At 37.6% G+C, this 22,285-nt stretch overlaps 3 protein-coding genes across 5 annotated transcripts in view; 2 read left to right on the top strand and 1 right to left on the bottom strand.

The window, feature by feature from the left end:
- Positions 1-22,285, top strand: part of LOC132798050 (E3 ubiquitin-protein ligase TRIM9) — a 102,562-nt gene that overhangs the window by 40,844 nt on the left and 39,433 nt on the right. The gene's annotated exons all lie outside the window — the stretch shown is intronic.
- On the top strand, positions 8,356-8,873 carry LOC132798661 (uncharacterized). Its single transcript, XM_060810600.1, has 2 exons — positions 8,356-8,509; positions 8,565-8,873. The coding sequence occupies exons 1-2, from the start codon at positions 8,490-8,492 to the stop codon at positions 8,731-8,733; spliced, it is 189 nt and encodes a 62-aa protein (XP_060666583.1). The 5' UTR covers positions 8,356-8,489; the 3' UTR covers positions 8,734-8,873.
- Positions 9,489-10,183, bottom strand: LOC132798660 (acylphosphatase-2). Its single transcript, XM_060810599.1, has 3 exons — positions 9,932-10,183; positions 9,744-9,870; positions 9,489-9,693 (listed from the first exon to the last, which is right to left on the bottom strand). Exons 1-3 carry the CDS (start codon positions 10,077-10,079, stop codon positions 9,579-9,581), a joined length of 390 nt encoding a protein of 129 aa, XP_060666582.1. The 5' UTR covers positions 10,080-10,183; the 3' UTR covers positions 9,489-9,578.

The raw sequence follows: 22,285 nt of genomic DNA, 5'->3' as shown, positions 1-22,285 counted from the left end.
AGCAGAGTGTGGTTTGCTCGACTGGTGGTTTTATCTCGGTCGGTGGCTTCGTTTACTAGCCTTGTTTGTTGTCCGGCTTGCCACTGACCATAGAGCCATAGTCATACATAGTCTGCCATAGAGAGGCTCTGCAAATTAATAGTATATCATTTGGTTATAGTCTGATATGCACACAAAAGCAAACTGAAACAGCAGGTGTCAATGTGGTTGCCTGCATTTCCGTATATATTTATTTTGTACTTAGCCAAAAACTTTATGAGCAGCTATAGCAATTAGAAAATATATGCAGCACTATATTCGTATTGTGTATTAAGAGATACAAGTACAGCTATAAATTGTTTTTATTTACTACAAATAATTTCTAGTTAGCAACTTGTGAACAAAGAAAGTACATAAAATTCAACAAAATTGGAGAACATATTTTACAAATTTTATAAATACTTTTTATGACGAAATCTTGAAAATGTATTTTAGAAAATATGTTCATGTATATTATCAAATTTAAAAATAAATAATGATTTGTAAAGAAAATAAAAGTGATTAAGAATATAAAAAATATTTTATTACGTCCTTAAATAAGAAGGTCATTAAAAGTTAATTTAGAAATTACTTCGTTGTTGTTTTAAGATGTTTTCAACCTAAAAATCTTTTTTTAAGGTTTTTTAAGAACGAATAGTTAATAAATTAAGATTTTCTATCTTCTTTTCAATTTAAAATAAAAACATGAAGTAAGTTTTTAATTTTGGATTAAGATGTTTTTAATCTTTAAATGAAAATTTAACATAAAAATCGTGATTTAAATTTTTTTTAAGCTTATTTCATTTCATGAATTTTTTAAGATCTAAAATATCTTTATTCAAGATTTACAATGTACTCTTCAATCTAAATTTTTTTCCTGGGCACAAAACAAAATTATGAAAAAATCAAAAAATCAATAAAATATTATTGGACATTTCTTTTATTTAAATGACTTGAAAATATATTTCTGTTCACTATATATGATAAATTCTGTATTCATATAAATATTATTACCTTACTTATTACTACCAACACAAAACTAATAAAGGGTATTCTCTCTTCCATTGCAGGTAAATAATCTTGATTTAATTGTCCGGTTAAGTAGCCAAAACTATGCGTAAGCTGTCATATAAAACATACAACTTATTGACGCCTACTGAGCAAGCTCAGCTGCTGACCGACCCATTACCCATTCATTGCAATCAGGCAGCTGTCGTGCTGCCAAGTTTCATTGTGAGTTTATAAGGCTGCGCCTATAAATCAATAAACAATGCAGGCGACAAAAGATGTGTCTCAGCACAGCAGGAGACAGCAGATAGAGATGAGTGTAAGAGGAAGGAAGGGGGGGAGAAAACAGACTGGCACCTAAAGTGGCTGCTGCTATTTCATTATAAGAAGTCTGAGTATGACTACGATATATATCACTGGGCTATTTGGCTGATTGTCATCGCTTAAACGGCGACTGGGCATTTTATTTAACTGCCTTTTGCGCCTTCGGAGTGGGATCTGCAAGTGCTCTCAGCTTCACTTGTATGAGACTTGTGTGTGATTGCGATTGTGCTTGTGCTTGTGCTAGTTGTGATGTGGAAATTGATGTCGAGTGCCGCCGACGTCGTCTAAGGAAGAAGAGGCGACGAACGTTTTAATTTAATAGGCGCACATGAGGCTCTGGCACATAAAAACCAATTTCGCGTAAGTGATAAAAATGCAATGAGCATTCTCGCTCCTCTTCTCTATCATGCTGTAGATGATGATGATGATGACAATCATCAGCTGCTGCTGACGCAGAAGCTTAAGAATTGAATTTACGATGCCACCAAAGTAGTTTTGACACATATCTAGCAACGGGAGATGCGAGATAGATATTAGAATGAAACCAGCAAGACATTGCCTTGTTTTCGATTTAATTGTTTAATTTGTATGCCAGGCAACAGAACACACAGCACAACACATTGCATAATGTCACAAAGGGAACTCTCTACTCGCTATGTGTGCGCGCCCCATGCAACTTTCAATCATCATCAATTTCACATCAAAGTGTCGCCCACAGCCGGAACTGTAGACGACAAAAGTCTCTCTCACTCCCCATCTTCTATCTCTTACATGCCTCGATGTGGCACTGACGAGATCATATCGTCGACAGGCGGTGCCAAGAGTCTTCGACATGACATTTTTCCTAGTCGTTCTCGCTGTTGCCTTTTGTTGCCAATCGTGAGAGAGTGCTGTGCACTTTTCAAGTTCAATTTCAACGATGCACGTTGCCAGTTGCCAGTTGCGTATCAATCAAGCAGTCAGTCAGTCAGTTAGTCACTTTGTCTGATGGCCACTAAAAGATATTCGCCTGGTTAAATGACCAACTTGGCATTAAAGTCGGAGACCCAGACGTTGTATTTCCTGCCACTCTGCTGACTTCTTCTGTCTGCTGTCTGCTTTAATCGATTTCTTGATTGCCAGGAAATCGCACCCTTTGCCAGCTTGAAGTTAGCGCTGCACAATTGCAAACAAATTCAATATTTTCTTTATGCTTATTTGCATATGATTAAATGGTTTTCTGTCTGTGCATGATCAGGTTTATTTATGACAAAGAAAGGCATTTTTTTTAAATTATTTTGAAAGATATTTAATAAAAGGACTAACCTACATTTAAAAACTCAAGATTTTTGAGTTGTTGCTTTGATTTGTTTCTTCTTAATTTTCTAGTAAGATCTGTGAATTGCTTTCTTCATTGGGCTTATAGTTAAAGCTTAAAATAATTTATGTAAATATTTTGTACAACCTTCAAGTAAATTTTATGTAACATATTGCAAAAGCTTTCTTTAAGGATTTTCATATAGAATGTAATTTAAAAATACTTTTGATTAGTGTAAGTATAACATCAACTTTGTGCTCAATCCTCTCTCAAAAATATTAGATTACACTATTAACTTTCTAAATTAACTGTAACTTAATCTGAATCTCTTAAAATCATTTATAAATCACTTGAAATTTAAATGAGTAATTTGTAAAGTGTTTTCTTAACCTGTTGCATAAATTTGCTTCAATAATTGCATTTTGAGAAATGTAAATTCTTTTCGATTTAGTTACATTCTGACTCTCTATTATTATTGGCCTTCCATTTCTGGCCAAAGATGCGAGACTCGTTGCCTTGGGCGTCACAACTGTCAGCAATTTACATTTGACACGCCCAAAACAACTCTAATTACCCGTCTGACACTAAAGACACAATGTGTATCTCTCTCTGTCTCTTTGCCTCGATAAGGTTTCAGATAAAATTCCGATTGCTGTGTGGTAATCGATACAGATTTTAACATAAAATTGACACATTTGTCGAAATGTCTGAAATCGATTCATGAAATTCAACATCAAATTGTTGGCCCCTCAATTTCACCGAGAAAAGGGGGAAAAAGGGGATTTCACAATTCGCATTGGTGACATTTCAATTGCCTGCGGCTGTGGGCGTTGTATGCGCTGATAGGCGTGGTCTGTCGCTTTCGCATAATTGAAATTGACATATTTCATTGTCGGCAAAAGGCCACGAAAATTGCCAAAGTATATTTTCAATTTTCATCACATTTAAGTGAGGGTAGCGCACAACGGACAAAGCTTCGCATTGATTTGCTTTGATTTTCATTCATCGCCCGCTGACAGCGTTTGTGCCTTTATTTACCATCGTATTTTGCTTTGTTGTAAAGCGCCCCAGGGGGCTAGCCAAAGCCTGAAGATAGAAAGAGAGAGAGACAGAGACAGAGAGAGGCATGCAACGCCATCAGCAGCAGCAGCTTAGGCTTGTAGCTTTGTCTGTCTGCCTGCTGGATTTTTTTTTGTTTGCATCATATCGACGCGTTGAGCCTTGTCGTGGATTTTTGGCAGCTTTAACAGGATTAGACGCCTGCGGAGCACGAAGCCTGATGATGATAACGATGATGAAGTTAGCTCTCAGTTCACTTTTAAATTGTTAAGAGCGAAAGTTGTGCAAGCGAAGTTAAGGCTAAAAAAAAATACTATTAATCAGTCAAGGTATTACTCTGAAAGTATTCCAAATACTATAATTTATCGAATGCTATATTTGAGTTAAGAGTATACCAGACTTTTATTGTAAAAGTTATTTCCCATTTCATATAATTTACTAAAATTTATTTAATTTCTAAATAAGATTAAATAAATTTCAGAAATTGCTATTAATTTGCAATTGTCTTAGGTCAATTAAAATCTCAATTTAATTCAAATTAAATTCCACAGGCAATTGTTGTATTAAATTTGTATTCGATTTTTGGCTATCGCAAGTTATTCGAGTTTGCAACTTTAAGGGGTGACAGCAATAGCGCTATTGATAAAGTGGAGCTTTGCTCACTTCAGTGCTTCTGCCTCCGCTTTGTTTTCCGGATTTCGTTCTGTTTTGCCATTCGGCCATAAATTATAATGCCGAAACAATGAAATACTTGCACAATAAATATAGTATGTACAATATACATAGATAAAGGGAGGAAAAGAAGGCGGGAAAGAGAACAGAGAACAGGGCAGGTGGAACATTCGTATTTAGGTCAATTTTTGGAGCACTGTGTTGTTTTATCGCTGCCACAACAAGCGAAACAGAAGTGCCACAAATTTAAACACAACAATGAACAATATATCCGAGCAAGGAGAAGAAAGAAGAAAGACAAGCAGAAGCACAGAGGAAGGCGAGCAATAAAAAGAAAAACTGTTGCATAGCATTGGGCGGTGAGGCCTTCATTAAAATTGAAATAAAAGTGGATTGCACTTGGTCCAGCGCATTCTGTTAATATTAATGAGGCAGCAGACTCCGACTATGTATAGGTAGCCTTTGTAACGAGTGGCGAGAGTTTTGTTAAAAAATGCGCATAACTAATTGAGTTTTGCAAAGCCAATTTGCTTGGCCAACTTTAGTGCCATTGTCTTTTGGATTTGGCCCAAGTGCAGAATAAGAGTGTGGCCTGCATTTGTTTCGCTTTCGTTATCTTCGTTGGCCTGCTTTCGTTACACTGTGGTAAATGGAAATTGTCAAGTGTGCAAAAGGAAATGCTGAAGAGCAATGAAATGAAATAAAATTGCAATGCATTATCTTTAAAATAGAATACAACGAAACTTGCACTTTGTAACTATTTTCTTAATTTATGCTGTCCCAAAATTCTGTATAATTATTTGTATACCCACAACCCATAGGGTGAAAGGGTTTTATAACTTTGTGCATCTATCAAAAGTGTGTAACAGACAGAAGAAGTCATCTGCGACTGAGCTTACAATTTGCCAAAATTATTTAAGAAATAATTGTATATATCGGCTTCAGTAGTTTTAATGGCCTTGGTTGACAATCTAGTATACTTTTGAGCTTATAGTATATTTTAAAAATACTAAAATATACCAAATGTTATATTTGATAGGTCGATATGCTATTGAATATATATTTGGTATATTTATATACTATTAAATATACCAATTATAGCATAACAAATATCCCGAATGTTATATTTGGTACATTATTAAATATACCAAATATATCATAGCAAATATACCGAATGTTATATTTGGTGGATCGATATGGTGTTGAATATATATTTGGTATATTGATATACTATTAATATACCAATTATAGCATAACAAATATCCCGAATTTTATACAATATTTGGTACATTATTAAATATACTGAATATACCGAATGCTACAGTTGGTATATCAATACACTATTAAATGTACCAAATATTCAGTTTAATTTTTAGTATTTTTAGTATTATTGATTCGGTATATTTCAAGAATAAAGCCGCATTGTCTAGCTTTTATAGAATATGGGTAGCAGGTATATACGTCACAGTCGAGCATCCTCGACTTACTCTTTTTTCATTGAATAGCTAAAATCTTTCATTTAGCTTCTCAACTATTTTTCGCATAATTATAAATCTCTTGCTTTGATTGTGTGCTCGCATTCCGTTGTTCATAATTTCCTCACATCTTTTATGCAAGTTTTATGTTCCAAAGCATTTGTCGAGTGGGCAATTTAAAGGCTGTGTAGGATGTGTAATTGACATGCCCAAATATCAAAAGGCTTCTAAGCTCAGTCCCAAAAAAAGGGCTAAAAGTTTGCTGGGACTTGAGCAGGCGGCATGCAAGTGGCATTTGGTGTTAAAAACCCAAAGCAGCTTCAAAGCCACGAACTTTTGACACTTGCCGTCGGGCACTTGGGATCGCTCGTTGCTAACTGGCCTGCAAATCAAAGCTGGCAACTGAAATTCGAAAAGTATTTGCCGCAAACAAGCAAAAGTTTTGCATGTTCGCATTCCGCGAGCGCGCCTTTAGGTATGCATTGGAAATACTGCAAATACTTTGGGGAAAAACAAAACAAGATTTTTCCTTATCGCGTTTCATTTATTATGCAAAGTTGCTGTTGTTGTGAATATTTCTCAATTTGCTGTTGCTTTTGCTGTTGGTTAAGTGGGGGGGAAATCCAGCTAATCAAATGCGACATTTATCAAATTTGCACGCAACACGGCGGTCAAACATGCAAACTGCAAAATGCATGAGGATTTTCCAATGTTTGCGGGTGGCTGTGGCAGCAAGCCATACGAGCTGCTTGTTGCATGTTGCACGTGGCAAATTAGCGCTGCACTATTGCGGTAACTATCAAAATTTTTAATATTAAATTTTTGTTTTGCGCTTCCACTTGACTGTAGCATGCAATACTATTTCTTTTTTTGTGGAGGGTTTTGGCAGGGATTTGCGTCTAGACAAGTCGACTCTCTGCCTCATCCTAAGTGCTGCTGGATATGACCAAATCCTCGGCGGCTGCTGCTGTGGGGTCTTTGCATGTCTTTCGCATTGAGATTTGGCCAAACAGTCGTCGGCACAGCTTTTGTCGGGCTCAATATTGCGCGACGAACACGGTCTGCATTTGTAATAAGCTGCTGCATGCAGCATGTGGCATAAAGCCTTTCAGTGCTTTGGCTTTAACCGGAAAAAACGACTTGGAGTTGCTGCTGGGTTAAAGCCAGAAAATCCACTTGCAAGCAGACGAATCGAAAAATTGGTATTAATCTAGTTAGCGTATAACTGAAGCAAAGGCTCGTTTGCCATTTGATTGAGTCGCTTTTAGAAGAATCGACATATTCAGGAAACAAATGAAAGATTTGAATAAGTAAATTTCATAAGTTCGTTTGAGAATATTTTTTATTGGAAATGAATTATAATACCAAGTAAGGTAATTGCTCTTTCTGTTTAACAGATAATAAGCAGTATTAACATAGGAAACATGTAAAAGAAGTTGGTTGAATTTTAGGAATATATTTTAAATACCCAGTAACTAAAAGTATTTTGTTTTTAACAAAACACAAGAATTACCTTTCCTAAAGTTCACCCTTCATCTAACTTTTTAATAACTTAAGCTTAATTTTGTTGCTAGCTCTAATCAGCTAAAAAATGAAAGCAAAAGAAATATTAAAGACTTTTCTTTGCACTGATCAGATATTCGCCAACAGCTTTTGTAAGTCTGAAATTTGAAATACTTTCTTGCTATCTGTGATTAAATATTAGCAAAAGTTTTTATCCTTGTCGCACATAAAAAATAGTTGAAACTTTGTGACTTTGTTTTTATCGCTGATCAAATATGCCCCAAAGACGAAGTAGCATACGCTCTCAATAGTTGCCGCAGCCATTTGCCTACAAACACACTGTGATTAGCCAAGTTTGCGCTGATGTTTGCATTGAAGGCGCCACATTAACAGCTCAATTTTCGACAGTCTTCAGTTCACGCCTGGCTGTCGTCGATAATCAATAGGAGAATCAATGTGCCAATGAACTCGTCAATGAACTCGTTATCAACGCTAATGGCACAGTTGCGCTGCTGCATGCAACATAATGTTGCAAGCACGCAAGCCTTTTGCATTATGCATGCCACGCCCATCGCGGGGCGTTCTTCGCTCCTTTGCCTCAAAATGTAGCAGCTCTCTAGCTAATCCATGGCTTTTAGTTTGTTTGCCTCGTGCCACAATATGATTACAATAATTTCATGTGTGCTCCACGTTATATGTATGTATATGTTATGCATATTTTGGGGTCACGCACGCTACACAACAACAACAAAAGCGGAAACGGAATTGATTATCGGCGCTGTCGAAACCTGCCCTGGTTCCTGCCATCTCCTTCAATTTCAGGCTTCTTGTTTGTCGGCTGCTTTTATCTGTTTGCGTGCCGCTTTGCCGTTTTGCCTGTTTTGTATTCCAAATACAAATTATGAAATTTAATGACTTCATTTTTTCTCCTTTTTTTCGGTTAAAAGGTTATGAAAGTACAAGGCCTATTTTGACTGTTAAATGTATGCAAAGTAGGCTGGGCTTAAACTCCAAAAATGTATTTATAAATTAGCTTCCTTTATTGTTTTGTAGTTCTCATACTTTTATCAAAATTCTCCGTGCGTAAACACTACCTAGTGAAATAGGTATAGAATACATTTCGAGGTCTAAAAATGGCTGACAAAAGTGTAAAGTACGTAAAAGTAAAAAAAATATGTATTGAAATGTTAATTTAGTATTGTACTTAGATCTCGCCCAAATCCTGGCATACAGTTCAGCTCAGCAGCTGGCTCAGCGGAGACAACGCGCAAAATGTTGCTCTTCAAGCAGCTGCTGAAGCAGGTGTTGAGCCGAGATCGTGTGAGACCTCGAAGAAATGCAACAGTACGATATCGGAGCAAGCAACAACAACTGTAAACAGAGCAGCCATTGTGATTAAGTAAATTGTTACAACTGGTATTTGGAGTGCAAACATCACTTGGTAGTTTATTTACGACAATACAACAAATTTGGTTCTACTTTTTATTTTTAATAAATGTGTCTGTAAAATATTTCAATTTTCTACAAAGCTCTCGTTTGTTTTTGCAATTTGTTGCGGTTTTAACAGTTTATAATAAAGTGCCAGACGGCTAAAAAAATAACGGAAAGTAACGTAAAAGTCAGGAGTTGAGAGAGATATTCCCTTGCCAAAGGCAAACCAAATGGTGCGCGGCCTTTTTTAATTGCTGTCAAGCGCCAACTGTTACGTTGCAAACTCGCGAAACTTTTATTTATGCAAATTTTTTTTGTTTATTTTTGTTTTTAACTTGCAACAATATTTGTCGCTAAATTGGCAAAAGTGCTGCAAACTTTTTAAGCGAGGGAAAAATATTTATTTTGATGGCTGCGCGAATAAATTGAAATTGTTCTGACAATTTGTTGTCAATGCGTACAAATATTAGATGGCGCCCCATTTTTGTGGTGTTTTTTTCTTTCGATAGTTGGCAAACTAATTGGACTCCAAATGGGAGTTGAACGCGTGGCCAAAGCAATTGTCAGGCCAATTCCCAGAAGCTGTGGGCAAAAGTTTTTTTTGCTGCCCGCACAACTTTGGACATTTGTGGCCTGACCAAAAGTATTATGACAATAATAAAAAAAAAGTTGGACGTGGCAACACGTAGCAACGCAAATGATTTAGTCTTCTGACATATGTTCTATGTATATTTAGAATTAATTGCACAGCGGGAAATCGAAACAGAGACAGTTGGGGGAAAATATATCGCCTAACGTCGCACGGTAAACGAATGGAAATTGTAGTTGGCAATCGGTTCGTTTGGCGTGAAAATTGCCTTCTCAATGATGGAGCGTGGACTGCCTTTGTGTTGGAGCCACAGTTTCCTAAGGAAATCAAATTAGTAGCTGCAACTCTTAAGCATAGAGTCACTCACATTTCAGAGATTAGATCTTGCGGTCCCTCGAGTATGCCCTTGACGGTGCCATTTTGTGTATTCATGCACCAGCCATTGAGACCCAGTTCCTTGGCCTTATTCAAAGTGTGCTTGCGGAAGTAAACTCCTAAAGAAAATATCGAAGAAAATTATTATTGCATTAAGAATTTAGTTTCTTTTTAACTTGCCTTGCACACGGCCAAAGATCTCAAACATCGAGCTGTAGATCTTCTTGTCGTGTGTTACTTTATTGCCGGGAATATCTGTTGTTAATCTGGTAATCGGTGTCAGTCCATTTCCAACTGCCTTATTCAATGTCTTAATTTTGGTATTCATATTTGAAAGAGTTGAAAGCAAAAGAATATTATGTGGCAAGATTTAAAATATTAATGACTGATGTTGAAATTTGCTCCCGAAGTTGTGAAAATGAATGAGAGAGAACTCAACCAAAGCTTCGATGAAATTCTCTAAGCAGACTTGTTACAGCTTACAAAATATACAAAATATTTATCAGTGCAACTATTTTCTAACAAGATTTTGGTACCTCAAGAAAAACACTATGTAGCTGCTGTTAAAGAAAGGATGAAGTTATTACTGACATTAAGTGTACAAATATCAAGTGCATTTTAAATGAGATCATTAAGTGGTCGTTTGATAATTTATGGCACCCTCATTATATTTATTTGCTTGAGAAAAACAACAACTGTTGTCGTCATTACTCTCTGGCAAATTATGATGCCTCTCTTTCCGCAGGTGTCATTGCACACTGAAATCGCGTACTTGTGTAGCAAACGAGCGAGCAATTTAAATATATTGCAGTTGTATAAAAAAAAAAGAGGCTATCTAATATTTCAAATAACAGTTTGCTCGTCAGATCATCAGATTTCCGCACTTTTGCCAAGACGAAGAAAGGATGACTGTCTTGGCCATTTGAGAGGCTGCTTCACTTATAGCGCTTCCGGTTCGTTAAGTTTAACAGGCGAAGCTGCTGGCTGCTGGCCACAGGAGAGACAACAAGACAGTCAAAGAGAAAGACGGAAGCAAAAGTATGTGAAGGGAGCCAAAAGGTAGTTGAAGGCGACGCACAATGTGGTTGGTTGCTTGGTTGCTTCAGTGGAAACTTCAATAAAACCTTTGACGCTGCAGGCAAACTGACATTTTCCATTAAGTGCAGACAGTTTGCCCGTTTAGCAGAGAGAGAGAGAGTGGGGGAGGGGAGCTTGGCAACATTTTGGCCAAGTTTTATGGTAGCAAATGTTGTTCGCCTTGGACTGTTGATTATGATGTGTTCGCTTTGCTCTTAAGAGCTTCTGCGTGCCTTTTGCTCTGCTCTGCTCATCCGACATCTGCTGTTTATAGCCTGCTTTTAGGCGCATAACCAGCACACGCATTGCACTCAGCCACATTAATTAAAGAGCCGAGCAGCAGCAGCAGCAGTTGCTGTAGTAGCAAAGAATTTTTGCCAAGTTTTTTGGCCAAACATCAAAGTGTCATCAACAGGCAGGCTGGCAGGCAGCTCCTCTGCTCTGTCGACAGACGGCACTGCACTTCCGCACTTCCTGGCAACAAGAGGATGAACAAGGAAACGAACAAGCACAGTGGCGTTGACAGTGTGCCGTGACATCCTCAGAATATCTTGCGCTTCCTCGTTCGCTCGAGTGTCCTTATCATTTGCGACAAATTCGCCGACAACTTTACTACAATAATATTTATTTTGAAAATATGCTAGAGTTTCTTCGACTACGAGGGACGAGCGGCACACTTTGAAGTGTTGCCAATGTGCAAAAGTAATCAAAATATTTGGTCAGCTTCTGTTGCAGTTCCTTCTCCAGCTCAGCTAGCAATTTTTAAAGTGCTCTTGGTCAAATTGGCGTAGGAAATTGAGTTGAAAGTTGAGCTCTTTAAATGCGACAAACTCCTTTAAACTGTCTGTGTGTCTGATTTGCCGATGGCAGGCAATTCAAATAAAAGAGACGCCACTTTGGAGCACACTCTTTCTCTCTATCAACCACTTCCTCATCGTGTTCTCTTTCACTCTCTAAACGAATGAAATTGACATTTATGCAATTTGATTTTCTGCCGCACAGCAAATTAAATTTGCTCAGTTTGCTGCTACCCAAAAAGTATGCTATGTTTTTTTGCCCGCAGCTCAAAGCACACACACACTCATTCCATATCTGTATGTGTGAGTGTGAGGTTTTCAAACAATTTCACGTTGAAATTTGTTACAAATTGCAGTTACAATGGCGAATTTGCATAAAATTTCCATATGCGTTTTTGTTATGGCAGCCTGATTCTCATTTCGCTTTCGCTCACATTTCGCCAAACGCCAAACGATTTGCATAAAAATGCCGCCTCACTGACAAATTTCACGTGTCGCTGTGCAAATTTATGAACTCTTGAAATTATTTTCGTTTTTTCCCCCTGTTGTCCCATCCGATTCTTTTCTCCTGTTTTTTACGAATCCCGCGAGTCGCATAAAATTTGTATTTGCAGTTTCTCTATTTTGTTGCTGTTGTTGTTGTTATTGTTGGGGGTTGTCCAAGCAGGTGTTAACATGTCCAAAGCCGCCACCATTTGCATTTTTAGCCAAGCCCAAGCAGAATCTCTCTCTCACTCGAAAAGGCGACTTAATTTATTTGCGCTGTCTAAAAACGCCAAACGAGCCTCTCAACCAATTTTCATTAAAGCACATAAATTGTTGTTTATGACACTCCACAGCCCCCAGGACACTTTTTGGGGTCGCTGTTGCTGTTCTAGCAAAGCACAGACCAGACCAGACAAGTTCCCTTCTACTTCTCCTTCACCTTCACCTTAGTTGTCCAGCAGTCGAGTTCATTTCATATTCATGGACGCGCAATACACAAACTCCTTTTATTTAGCTGCTGCTTTTGAACGTTGACTATGTTCCCATTTCCCCAAATTTTCGCATTCGTTAATAAAGTTTGGCAATTATCTTGGCTGCCTGTTGCTGTAATGCCGAGGATTTAAGGGTGTATGTGTATCTAGTGAATTGCAGTAAAAGGTATTTTAGAGCTTAACTTTGAGCTGAGAAATATAAGTGGAGCTGAACTGCATTTGATACTTGCATTTTCTATACAGAATTCACTTATCGTAATTGCTAAGTTAAACAGAGTGCAGAACGCTAAAGTTTCATCTGCTGATTGCAGATGTTTTACACTTTGATATGGACCAAAGTTGGCATAATCAATAGTAAAGCCAAAAAGCTGTCTGCAGCTGTTCAACATCATTCGAAAGATATGCCATCAATTTTATAAAGTGCAAAATATGTGTGTGTGTGTGTGTGAGGGAGAAGTGAAATGAAAGATGCGAATATATATATATATTTATAGATAAAAAACCTACCTCAATATAATTGCATTACACGTGGTTGTCACAAGTGAAAAACCACACACGTAAAAACAAAAAAGCGAGAAAAAGCGTAAAATAAAACAGGAAGCAGCAGCTGTCATACTCGGATAAACCACATGGGCCACAAGCTGAGAGAAATTGAGGCTGAGACTTTACACAGCAACGAACCTGACTCAAATCTGAAAATGACTTGGCAAGCGACTTTTCATATTTTTGCCCCGATCCGACAGCTTCTCGTCCAGGGCGTGAAAGTTTTCCCCAAATCCTTTTTCTTTACCTTCAGCCAGTGTGCACACACACACTTCAAGTATGCTTAATGCCCCAGACTTCCCACTTCCGCCATCTTCAGCTTCAGTTTCCATGTTTGATGTGGTCTAAGAGTATGCAGCACAAATCACCAAAGCGCCAACGTCTGGAATTTATGCGCCATCTTAGAAGTATGCATACGTGTGTGTGTGTTTGCGTGTGATCTCTGTGTGATTTGGTGGCAACACTACGAGTCTTAAGCTGACACTGATGTACGCCATTTGCCGTGTGGGCGTCTCAAATATATGAACGAGCATTGCTGCGAGGCATTCAAGCGCAAGCAGCAAGAGAGAGAGAGAGAAAGAGAGAGGAGAGAGAAACATGGCTTGCCCATTAGCTCTTCAAAAAAATTTCACTTCTTTCTACTACTTTTCTCCCCGTCACGAACTGTGTAAATATTTTTACAAAATTATTTTACGCTTGAATGAAATGAATCGAGAGCAACCGGTAGCGGAAATCACTTATGACATTTTCGATCTATTGATTTTTTATGCTTCAGCACACTTTTTTTGGCTTCGGGTTCGGGATAATGATTTGACAAAATGGCCACAGCTTAAAGAGGATATTCTAGTACAACAAAAAGGGGTTGCGCTCTATAAAGTAACAGATTTTATGTTGAAGCTTACTAATATAAAATGCTAAGTCAATTTTCTAGACAATTTTCTAGCTGCATAACAATTTCCTTTAAATTTAGTGTCAAATTTGAAGCAACTTTATGACGAAGCTTGAGAATGTAGAAGTATATATTTATATCTTTAAATTAATAATGTTTAGATATAGTAACATTATTATTACCTAAATTGGCCAACTTCAATTTCAGTTAACTTAATCATTGCCTACTTAGTACGGCTTTTAGTTTAACAATTTCGAGTTGAATTATATGCCTCTCCGATTCACTTAACTTTGTTCGCAGAGAATTCCAGCAGATGCTTTGCCATGTTGCAACTTACACAATACAATGTGAACATGAACAATGTATCTCGATGTGTGTGTGTTGCAAATGTGGACACATAGATACTACTTGTAGTAACTGAACACCTGGCAAACTGATTGTAACTGCAATCAGTTTGAAAGTAAGGCAACGACTACTACAAAGGCGACGACGACGCCAACGATGACTGTTTGCCAAGTTGTAATAAAGTTTGGTAAACAAGTTGGGATGCACACACAATAAACATTGTGTAGAAAATGGAAACGCAATACTACACACAATTCCCATTCTCTGCACAACATATTCCCTAACTTATCTTAAATTCTAATGCAATTGGCAAAACCAAAGCCAAAAGCAGAAACTGCCTGCCTGGCTGCCCGAGTTTGTTTGTAAAGATTTTATACTAATGTTCCACTATTTTTCTTGCTTTTCCTCTTTTTGCAGGTATGTAACAACCGCCATTTGCTATGATGCTCATTGTTCACACACCTGTCTACGTCTCTTTCTATGTGTGTAAGTGGCAAACAAATGCATTATATTCTACATTTACCTCTTGTGTATGTATTAGATAATAAAGTAGTCGAAATCAGTTGCAAGAGTGAGAGAAAGGGAGCAAGAGAGAGAGAGAGCGAAAGAGTGAAGGAGAGCGGCAAGTGATTCTCTGCTTCGCTTAACAAAGCGAATGAAAATTGTGTAGCATACTTTTTGGCGTGTGGTACGTGCCGCTTATCAAATGCATCAGACTTCATGCTCAGCACAACAACAAATTCTACATGAGGAAAAAAGGAACACAAATACAAAAGAAAAGAATGTGAAACAAGCCACACACAAAAAACAACAAAGCACAATTCTGCATTGCCTCAGCTTTTGATTGTTGATTTCTTTAGAAAGTACTCTAAATGTAGGATACTTTGAATTTAATGTTAAAAATGAATGATAGCTTTATATAAAAAATTAAATTTGTATACAGTGAATACAGCATTGTTAAACATACATATCTAAAAACTTAATTTCTCCATTCAAATTTGGGATTAAACAACCTCAAAATTAGACTAAGGAAATTTGCTTTATTATTTATTATGAATTAACATATTCAATTTAGTGTCGAAATATCTTTAATAATTTTGATATTTCTTTTAAGTACTTGTACTTTTCATCAATTTTAAAGTATAGCTTTTAATTTAGTTTCAAATTGCAGCGCATTCGAAATTCGTTGTGTCATCTTCAAATCTTTGTGTTGTGTTGAATTTTATCTTCTATTTTTTTATTGTTGATTTGTGCGCACTGCATCAGTTTGTAGTCTTTTTGTGCTGTTGCTGGCATGTGAGTTGTTTGCTTCGTCTTTTTGCCTGTTTGTTTATTTAATGTTATTCACTTATCCTGCAAAAAGCAGCTGAAGGAGCAGCCACTGAGCAGCCAGAATCGTGCCTTCAAGTGAATAAAACTGACTACAGAAGTACTCACATTTCTTCGTGATTGTGAATTGGATTCATTGAGCTATTTAAGCCAAGTGTTTAAATTACCACACATTAGGCCTCATTCATTAGTCGAGTTAACGCCTTTAATGAGATAGCTGTAAGCTAAATGGCAAAGTTCAAGTCGTTTTCGGTTGCATATTTGCAGCAACAATTAACGGAAAATTATGTGCATAATTATGGGTCCGGCCTTTGGCTAACTGCAACATATTTGCTAATGCAATTATTGTGCATAATTATGCGTTTATTGCTCAAATGAAATCAAAGACAAGGAAGGCATGCACAAACAATGGCAGCGGCCAGAAAGAGAAATTATTTGGCAAATCAAACGATCACAGAGAGAGGAGGAAGAAGAGAGTCCCGCTGGGCAATTGCGATTGCCACCGTTTGACTGCAACATGTCTGTGCCCCGTTCCTTCTCTCTCTGCTTTGATTGGCAGCATTCCTGCTGTGTCTGGTCTGTTTGTGAAATGTTCATCCTCCCCCCTCAGATAACTTCAAATCCCTATTATTGCTCGCAGTTCGCATATTTTGGGGACCAGCTGCGATTGCAATGCCGATGCTGCCAATGCCAATGTAGATTTGCGATTGTTGTACGTTGTTGTGCATCGTCAGACGCCCGATTGCATTTTAATCGCGTTGCTTTAGGCCATTCGCATTGTGCCGAGCACAGTTAATAAACTCGCGGGTCAAGTGCATCAGCAATCAGCGTGTGGCATGCAACCGCAGTATGCAGCCAGCTGAATGAATAAAACCAACCAACAACAAACAGTTACCAGACTGCAAATACTCGTATTTGGCGCATTTTCGTTGGCAAGTTTTAAACACTTTTCGGCCACAATTTCAACCCAAAAATTGCGTTAATTTATAACAGAAAGTTTTCAAATTTGCATTGCAATAAATGAAGTCAAATACAGCATATGGTTTTTTATTTGAATTCATAAAAATATCTGTATAAAAATAAGTTGAAAACCTCTTTAATTTTTGTATACAAATTTAAAGAGAGCACAAGAAAATATAAATTGAGAAATACGCATTTATTTAAATATTTAGTGGGAAACTAGAATATATTTTGAACTTAACATAAATAATACAACTACCTTTAAGCTACATATTTACAACATAATGAAAGTGCAACGAATTCCTAGAAATGAAATTATCTCGTCGCATTTATCAGCTGCACTCAAAATTTGTTTAGAATTCGTAGTTAAGCAGAGTCTCTTGTTTATTTAAGCGCTGAGCAAATCTTTGCTAATTGCATGTCATAATTTCAAGTGGGATCTCTTCCAAGTCATTGGGTTCAGTTAGCTGGCGATTTGTCTCTGTCAAAGCTGCCACAAGTTTTGAATAGCAAAGTTCAATGCTGCAAAAAGGCAATGTCCAATGTCAAAGAGATTTTGCTGTTGTGGATGCCAGCTGTTGTTGTTGCCCGTCCACAAATCCGTCGCAGCTCTCAACGATTTATATTTGCCATTTCCTGCCACAACCAAGCACACACAAACATTGTCTAGTCTCTTGTGGCACATGTAAGCCAGCCACAGTTGAATAGTGTAAAATGACAACAACAAACAGCAGCAGAAGGAGATGGAAGAGATTGAAGGTGGAGGGCAACATCGATGTGCAAACATTAACCCCAAACTAAGTGAAGGTCTGCCCGACACTTTTCCTAGCTCGAGTTTTATTTTTGGCCTCTTCGGTTATCACAGACTCAGACTCCAACTCTTCCCTCCTCCAGTTTGTCGCCTGCTGATTTGTTGCTGATGTGTTCTTTCACTAAATTCACTTAAATGCATGTTATTTCCGCATGTCTCTCGCCAAGCACCTCTGCTGCAGCTGTAGTTCTGTAGTTACTGCCAGACTTGCCACACAAATCTTCTACTTGCCTTGCCATTTCTTTTGCTTGTTTTTTTTTCGTTTGCCAATTTGCACTTCATGAATAAGATAGTCGACAGGGGGAAGGGCGGAGTAAGCAGAAGAGAAGATCGACTGCTGCCCCATTAGACAATTTGCACAACGAATCGAATCGCTACGAATCGAAATCGAAGGCGTTGCCTCAGCATGTGTCCCCTAGAAATTTTGTTTGTTGTTGCTGGCCAAGTTAATTCGCACAATGTTTCACAGATTGCTGCATTTTCTTCTCCACTCTCGACTAAACATCCGTTGACCGTTTAAAGTTCTTTCAAGTGCGAGCATAAACAGCATTTTTTTTTTGTGTGTTTTCCTCAAACATTTTACCAACTTTAAGCTAAACACATAATACCACATTTGAGCACGTTCCTTGGCAAATTCTCGAACGCAATTCGCTTGAAATCATATGGCAATAAAACTAAAAGAAATACACTGTGTGCAATAGAAATGGGGCAAACGAAAAGGTGTTGCAAATGCGCTGCTGCATGTGATGCATTTTTGATGACACACTATATATATGGTATATAGGAAGTCCAATGAAAGAGAGGGAAAGAGAATGAAATGGAAACGAAATGTGTGCTTCAGAAGTTTGCTGAACCATTTTCAGTTTTCATTTCGTCTTGGCAATGTTTTACCTGTCTCGCATTAGAGTTCGTCTTTTTCCTTCAGTTTTCTTTTCCTGGGGTTTTATTTCAGTTTAAGCAATGTTGTCATATCACGGTGTCTTGATGTCTTTGCGCCAAACAAACTTTAGCAAAATATTTGCCATAATAATTCCCAAAGTTTTACTTATGCTTTTGTCTTACTTCAAGAGAAATTTATATGGGAAAATAGAAAAATGGTTTAATAGTATTTATTTCTGAGTTGAAATAAAAAGTTTGGGGATTTAAGTAACAGCATTATTTGCGTTTATTGATTTATAGTTTTCTGTTGTTAAAATAATTTTTAAGCAAGTTAGAAAACTAAAATCAAGCGTGCTCTACTCTGAGATACCCGCTACCTAATTTGAATAAAAGCACAACAAATATACCAATCTAACGCAAAAATACTAAAAATATTCCAAATGTAATATATATTATAAATATTTATTTATATATATATAAATATTTGGTATATTTAGAGTAGACGATAGAGTGCCAAAAATGTTAAACTTTCAGCCAAAGCAACTAAGACCCGAAGTAAGTGTTTTTTCAAGTTGTGCAACATTATACTCAATTTCTGAATCACACTTCTTGCACTGATTCTAATCAGCTTATGACGTTTTGTCCTGCAGCGATTTGATCTTTAATAATCCCTGCACCATCTAGTTAAACAGCTCTGCTAATGGCAATTTCCTGGCTTGTCTTGCCAGCTAGTAGCTTGCAGTTTGTTCACGAATCAAACACATTATGCTTGAAATGAGCTCAACAAGGGAGACGCAGCACATCATCGATTCTATTCACATTTGTCTCTTTCACTGCAATGCACATAAGCTGCAGACGGTTCGAAAATCATAACGCACTCAGAGTTCAGTTTCCCAATCAAACTTCACTTCAACTGCACACGACGAGGAAGTTTTGGGGGAAGTGGAAGGAGAGTTGTTAGCTGGGAACAAAACCTCAAAATCGCCGAGTGTAGTGAATGCAAACGCAATAGACGCAGAGTCTCGATACAAAACTTGGCTCCTCTCGTGCTTTTGCTCTTGTTGTTGTTTTTGCCTGGCAGCGTCGTAGTTCATGGAGCATAAAATGAGGTTATGCTCGGGCTGCTGAATGCTGACTGCTGGCTGCTGGTTACTGCCTCATGCCTCACAGTCTTGCCGCTTGCCTCTTGGCAAGAGAGTAACATGTTTCTTTTAGCCTTCCGTGTGATTTATGAAGAGCAATTTTAATGACATTTCCCGACAAGAGTATCGACACAATAGCTGCAACGCTGCCAACTGTGCAACGTGCAACATGCGGCAAGCAGACTCGTTGTGGGTGCCCATCGACTGGCAGCCAAGTTGCCAGTCATGCGTGCGCCTCATAAGTGGCAGACATCGACATCGAGAGAGACGCTGCTGGACACACCTCAAACATGCAACGTGCCACATGTCCAGCTCCAGTTTGTGCCACACTTTGCACAAATAATCACAGCTCATAAATTCGCCTTCAGTTCAATTGTCTCGCGAGATAAGCATAAGTTTAGTTGCTGTTGTTGTGATGCTGAAGCCGTTTTATTGGGTCAGTTGCATGATTGCGCAATCTTTTGGCATAAACTGCACAATCATTTCAAGTCCAGTTCAGAGTCCATTGTCTTTTTTTATTATTTGTTGAAAAATCAGTAAATAAATAACCCAAATATGTATTGCAGTTTGTCAATAGTTTTTTTTTTGCTCCTTCCTTTACTTTTGGCCATTTCCATTTCAATTGCCTTTTGAGTGGAAAAATATGCAAATATCAACGAGGACAGACGAGCATGAGAATTGCTGCAACATCGATGTGCAGCAGCAGCAGCAACAGCAGTAAATTGCAGTTTGCCAAAAACATTTTACCATTTGTTTGCTGCCCCCTCTATGCCCCGCTTTTCCCTCTCTCTCGTCAACTGCTTTCTCATACAGTTTGCTGTGGTAAATTTATGAGCAGAAAGCTGCAGCAATTTTAATGTGTGGAAATGAGAACTCTATTGATATATCGATATGCACATATTATTGACAGTAGCAATTGCAATATGCTCACTTATTGTTCAGCTATTCGATTCTGTTATCCAATCAAAAGCGACAAAGAAATGGAGCTGAATGCAAATGTGGCCAGCATAAGAAATGTGGCATGAAATCACAAAAAGGCACAAAAGAAAAAACAATTCTTTTGACAGAAAAATTGAGTTACGAAAATCGAAGACGATTTAACGATAATAAGTGTAGAATTTATCAGATTATTGCTAAAGCAAATAAATGCACAAATATTATAGATAAGTTGCTTAATTAAGAGACAAACTCTACTTGAAAGTGGCATTTATCGATTGTGAAAATTATTGAGTAATGCACAAACTTTGGTGACAGCAAGATAACATGAAATTAATATAACTGCAAACAACTCTTCAATATAAATAGAAGCTTTATTGAAAGTTTATTAAGAGAATTATTAAATACTTGTTTAGAATATGTTCTGAATTTTGGATAACTACATCTAATTAAATAATATCCACAATTTAAAATACACTTCTTTAAAAAATTTCATTGCAGAAAACTCTTCATTACTTCACTTTCTTAAAGCACCTTTCGAAAGTTAGCTTCACTTAGTTTGTTCAAGTTTTGTGTGCGGCACTTTAAATTAATTTCAATCTAAAAATTACGCAATGCAAGCAACAAAGGCAATAAATAACAATTCGATGTTCTTATCACATAATACGAAGCCCATAGTCAAGGCGAGGCCATAAATCAAGTGGAAAGCGCTTTCTCCCCTGCTCTCAATGTGTCTCTCTCTTTCTCTGACTTGTCTGCAGTACTCGTTTTTGTTGTTGTTGTCGTTGTTGTTGCTGCTGTTGATATGGGTATGCGAGTGTAAAATCTAACAACGGCGTCGCGTGAATAATTAAAATGAATTGCCCAAAGTTTTTCTTATAGCAAACACAGCTCCCCCAATCCTCAAAGTTCGATAGCATTTCCCATTATTGCTTTTTAAAGTCGTCTAGCCATGCACATGTGAGTGTGTGTGTGAGTTGAGTGTGTGTGCGAAATGGATGAGCATTTCTAGCATAATATTTTGATAGCCTCTCGCCAGTCAAAGCAATAAATAAATTAACACCAAAAGCTGATGATGCTGATGAGGATGCACCGACAAAAGATGAATGAAAAATTTCGTCTGACAGCTAATCGGTTTTCCACTTGGCTTTTCCAAATGGCCATCATAAGAGGCCATAAGGCGGGCATTAATAAGCTTTTTATGATCTATAATTTGTTCGAGTGTTCGAAATATGTGTGTAGCCATTGAAAGAATATGCCCCTTTTTGTGTGTTGTAATTTGTTGCATGATTGACTTTTCTTTGCACTGTTCGATTTTTGTTTCTTTGTGTGGTGGATTTTCTGGTGTTGTTTCGTTTAACCCCATTAATCAATGGGTTGCCCCGTTTTGTCTCGCTTTGCATATTGCAATTCGTTGCGCTTGAGAGCGATATCACCAGCAGCAGCAACAACAACAACAACAATCACTTGTGCGTAGTTGTGTTTTCGGGTTTTGGATGCGCTTGGCTGTTTGAGATTTATGACCCTTCAAAATGCAATTAAATTTAATTGAAGCGCGAAAAAACGCACGCGATTGTTTGTCTTTTTCACACGCCCCAACTGCTCTCTCTCTCTCTTCTGCATTTCTTTTGCTTTGGGTACTGCGACAACTCTGGCTGCAATTTTGGAGTCACTCATACGCCCAGTTGGCCGTTTAATTAATGGGGCCAAATGCGTTTGCAGTCGCAGAACAAGTACAAAAAACAAATTTAACACAAATCTTTTGCAATTGTACATTCAATTTCAGTTCAGTCTACCGTTTTTTTTTCTCTTTTTGAGTGTTTTTCAAGCACTTTTGTTGTTTGCAGTT

Source organism: Drosophila nasuta, chromosome 2L (assembly GCF_023558535.2).
Source record: "Drosophila nasuta strain 15112-1781.00 chromosome 2L, ASM2355853v1, whole genome shotgun sequence".
NCBI lineage: Eukaryota > Metazoa > Arthropoda > Insecta > Diptera > Drosophilidae > Drosophila > Drosophila nasuta.
The sequence above is the reverse complement of the archived record's forward strand: the minus strand, read 5'-3'. Positions and strand labels throughout refer to the sequence as shown.

Coding starts and splice junctions, on each gene's coding strand:
- LOC132798660 (XM_060810599.1), bottom strand. CDS start 10,079: ATGAATACCAAAATTAAGACATTGAATAAGGCAGTTGGAAATGGACTG. Junction 9,871..9,931: donor GATCTTTGGCCGTGTGCAAG/GCAAGTTAAAAA, acceptor TATTTTCTTTAG/GAGTTTACTTCCGCAAGCAC. Junction 9,694..9,743: donor CAAGATCTAATCTCTGAAAT/GTGAGTGACTCT, acceptor TGATTTCCTTAG/GAAACTGTGGCTCCAACACA.
- LOC132798661 (XM_060810600.1), top strand. CDS start 8,490: ATGGCTGACAAAAGTGTAAA. Junction 8,510..8,564: donor ATGGCTGACAAAAGTGTAAA/GTACGTAAAAGT, acceptor TATTGTACTTAG/ATCTCGCCCAAATCCTGGCA.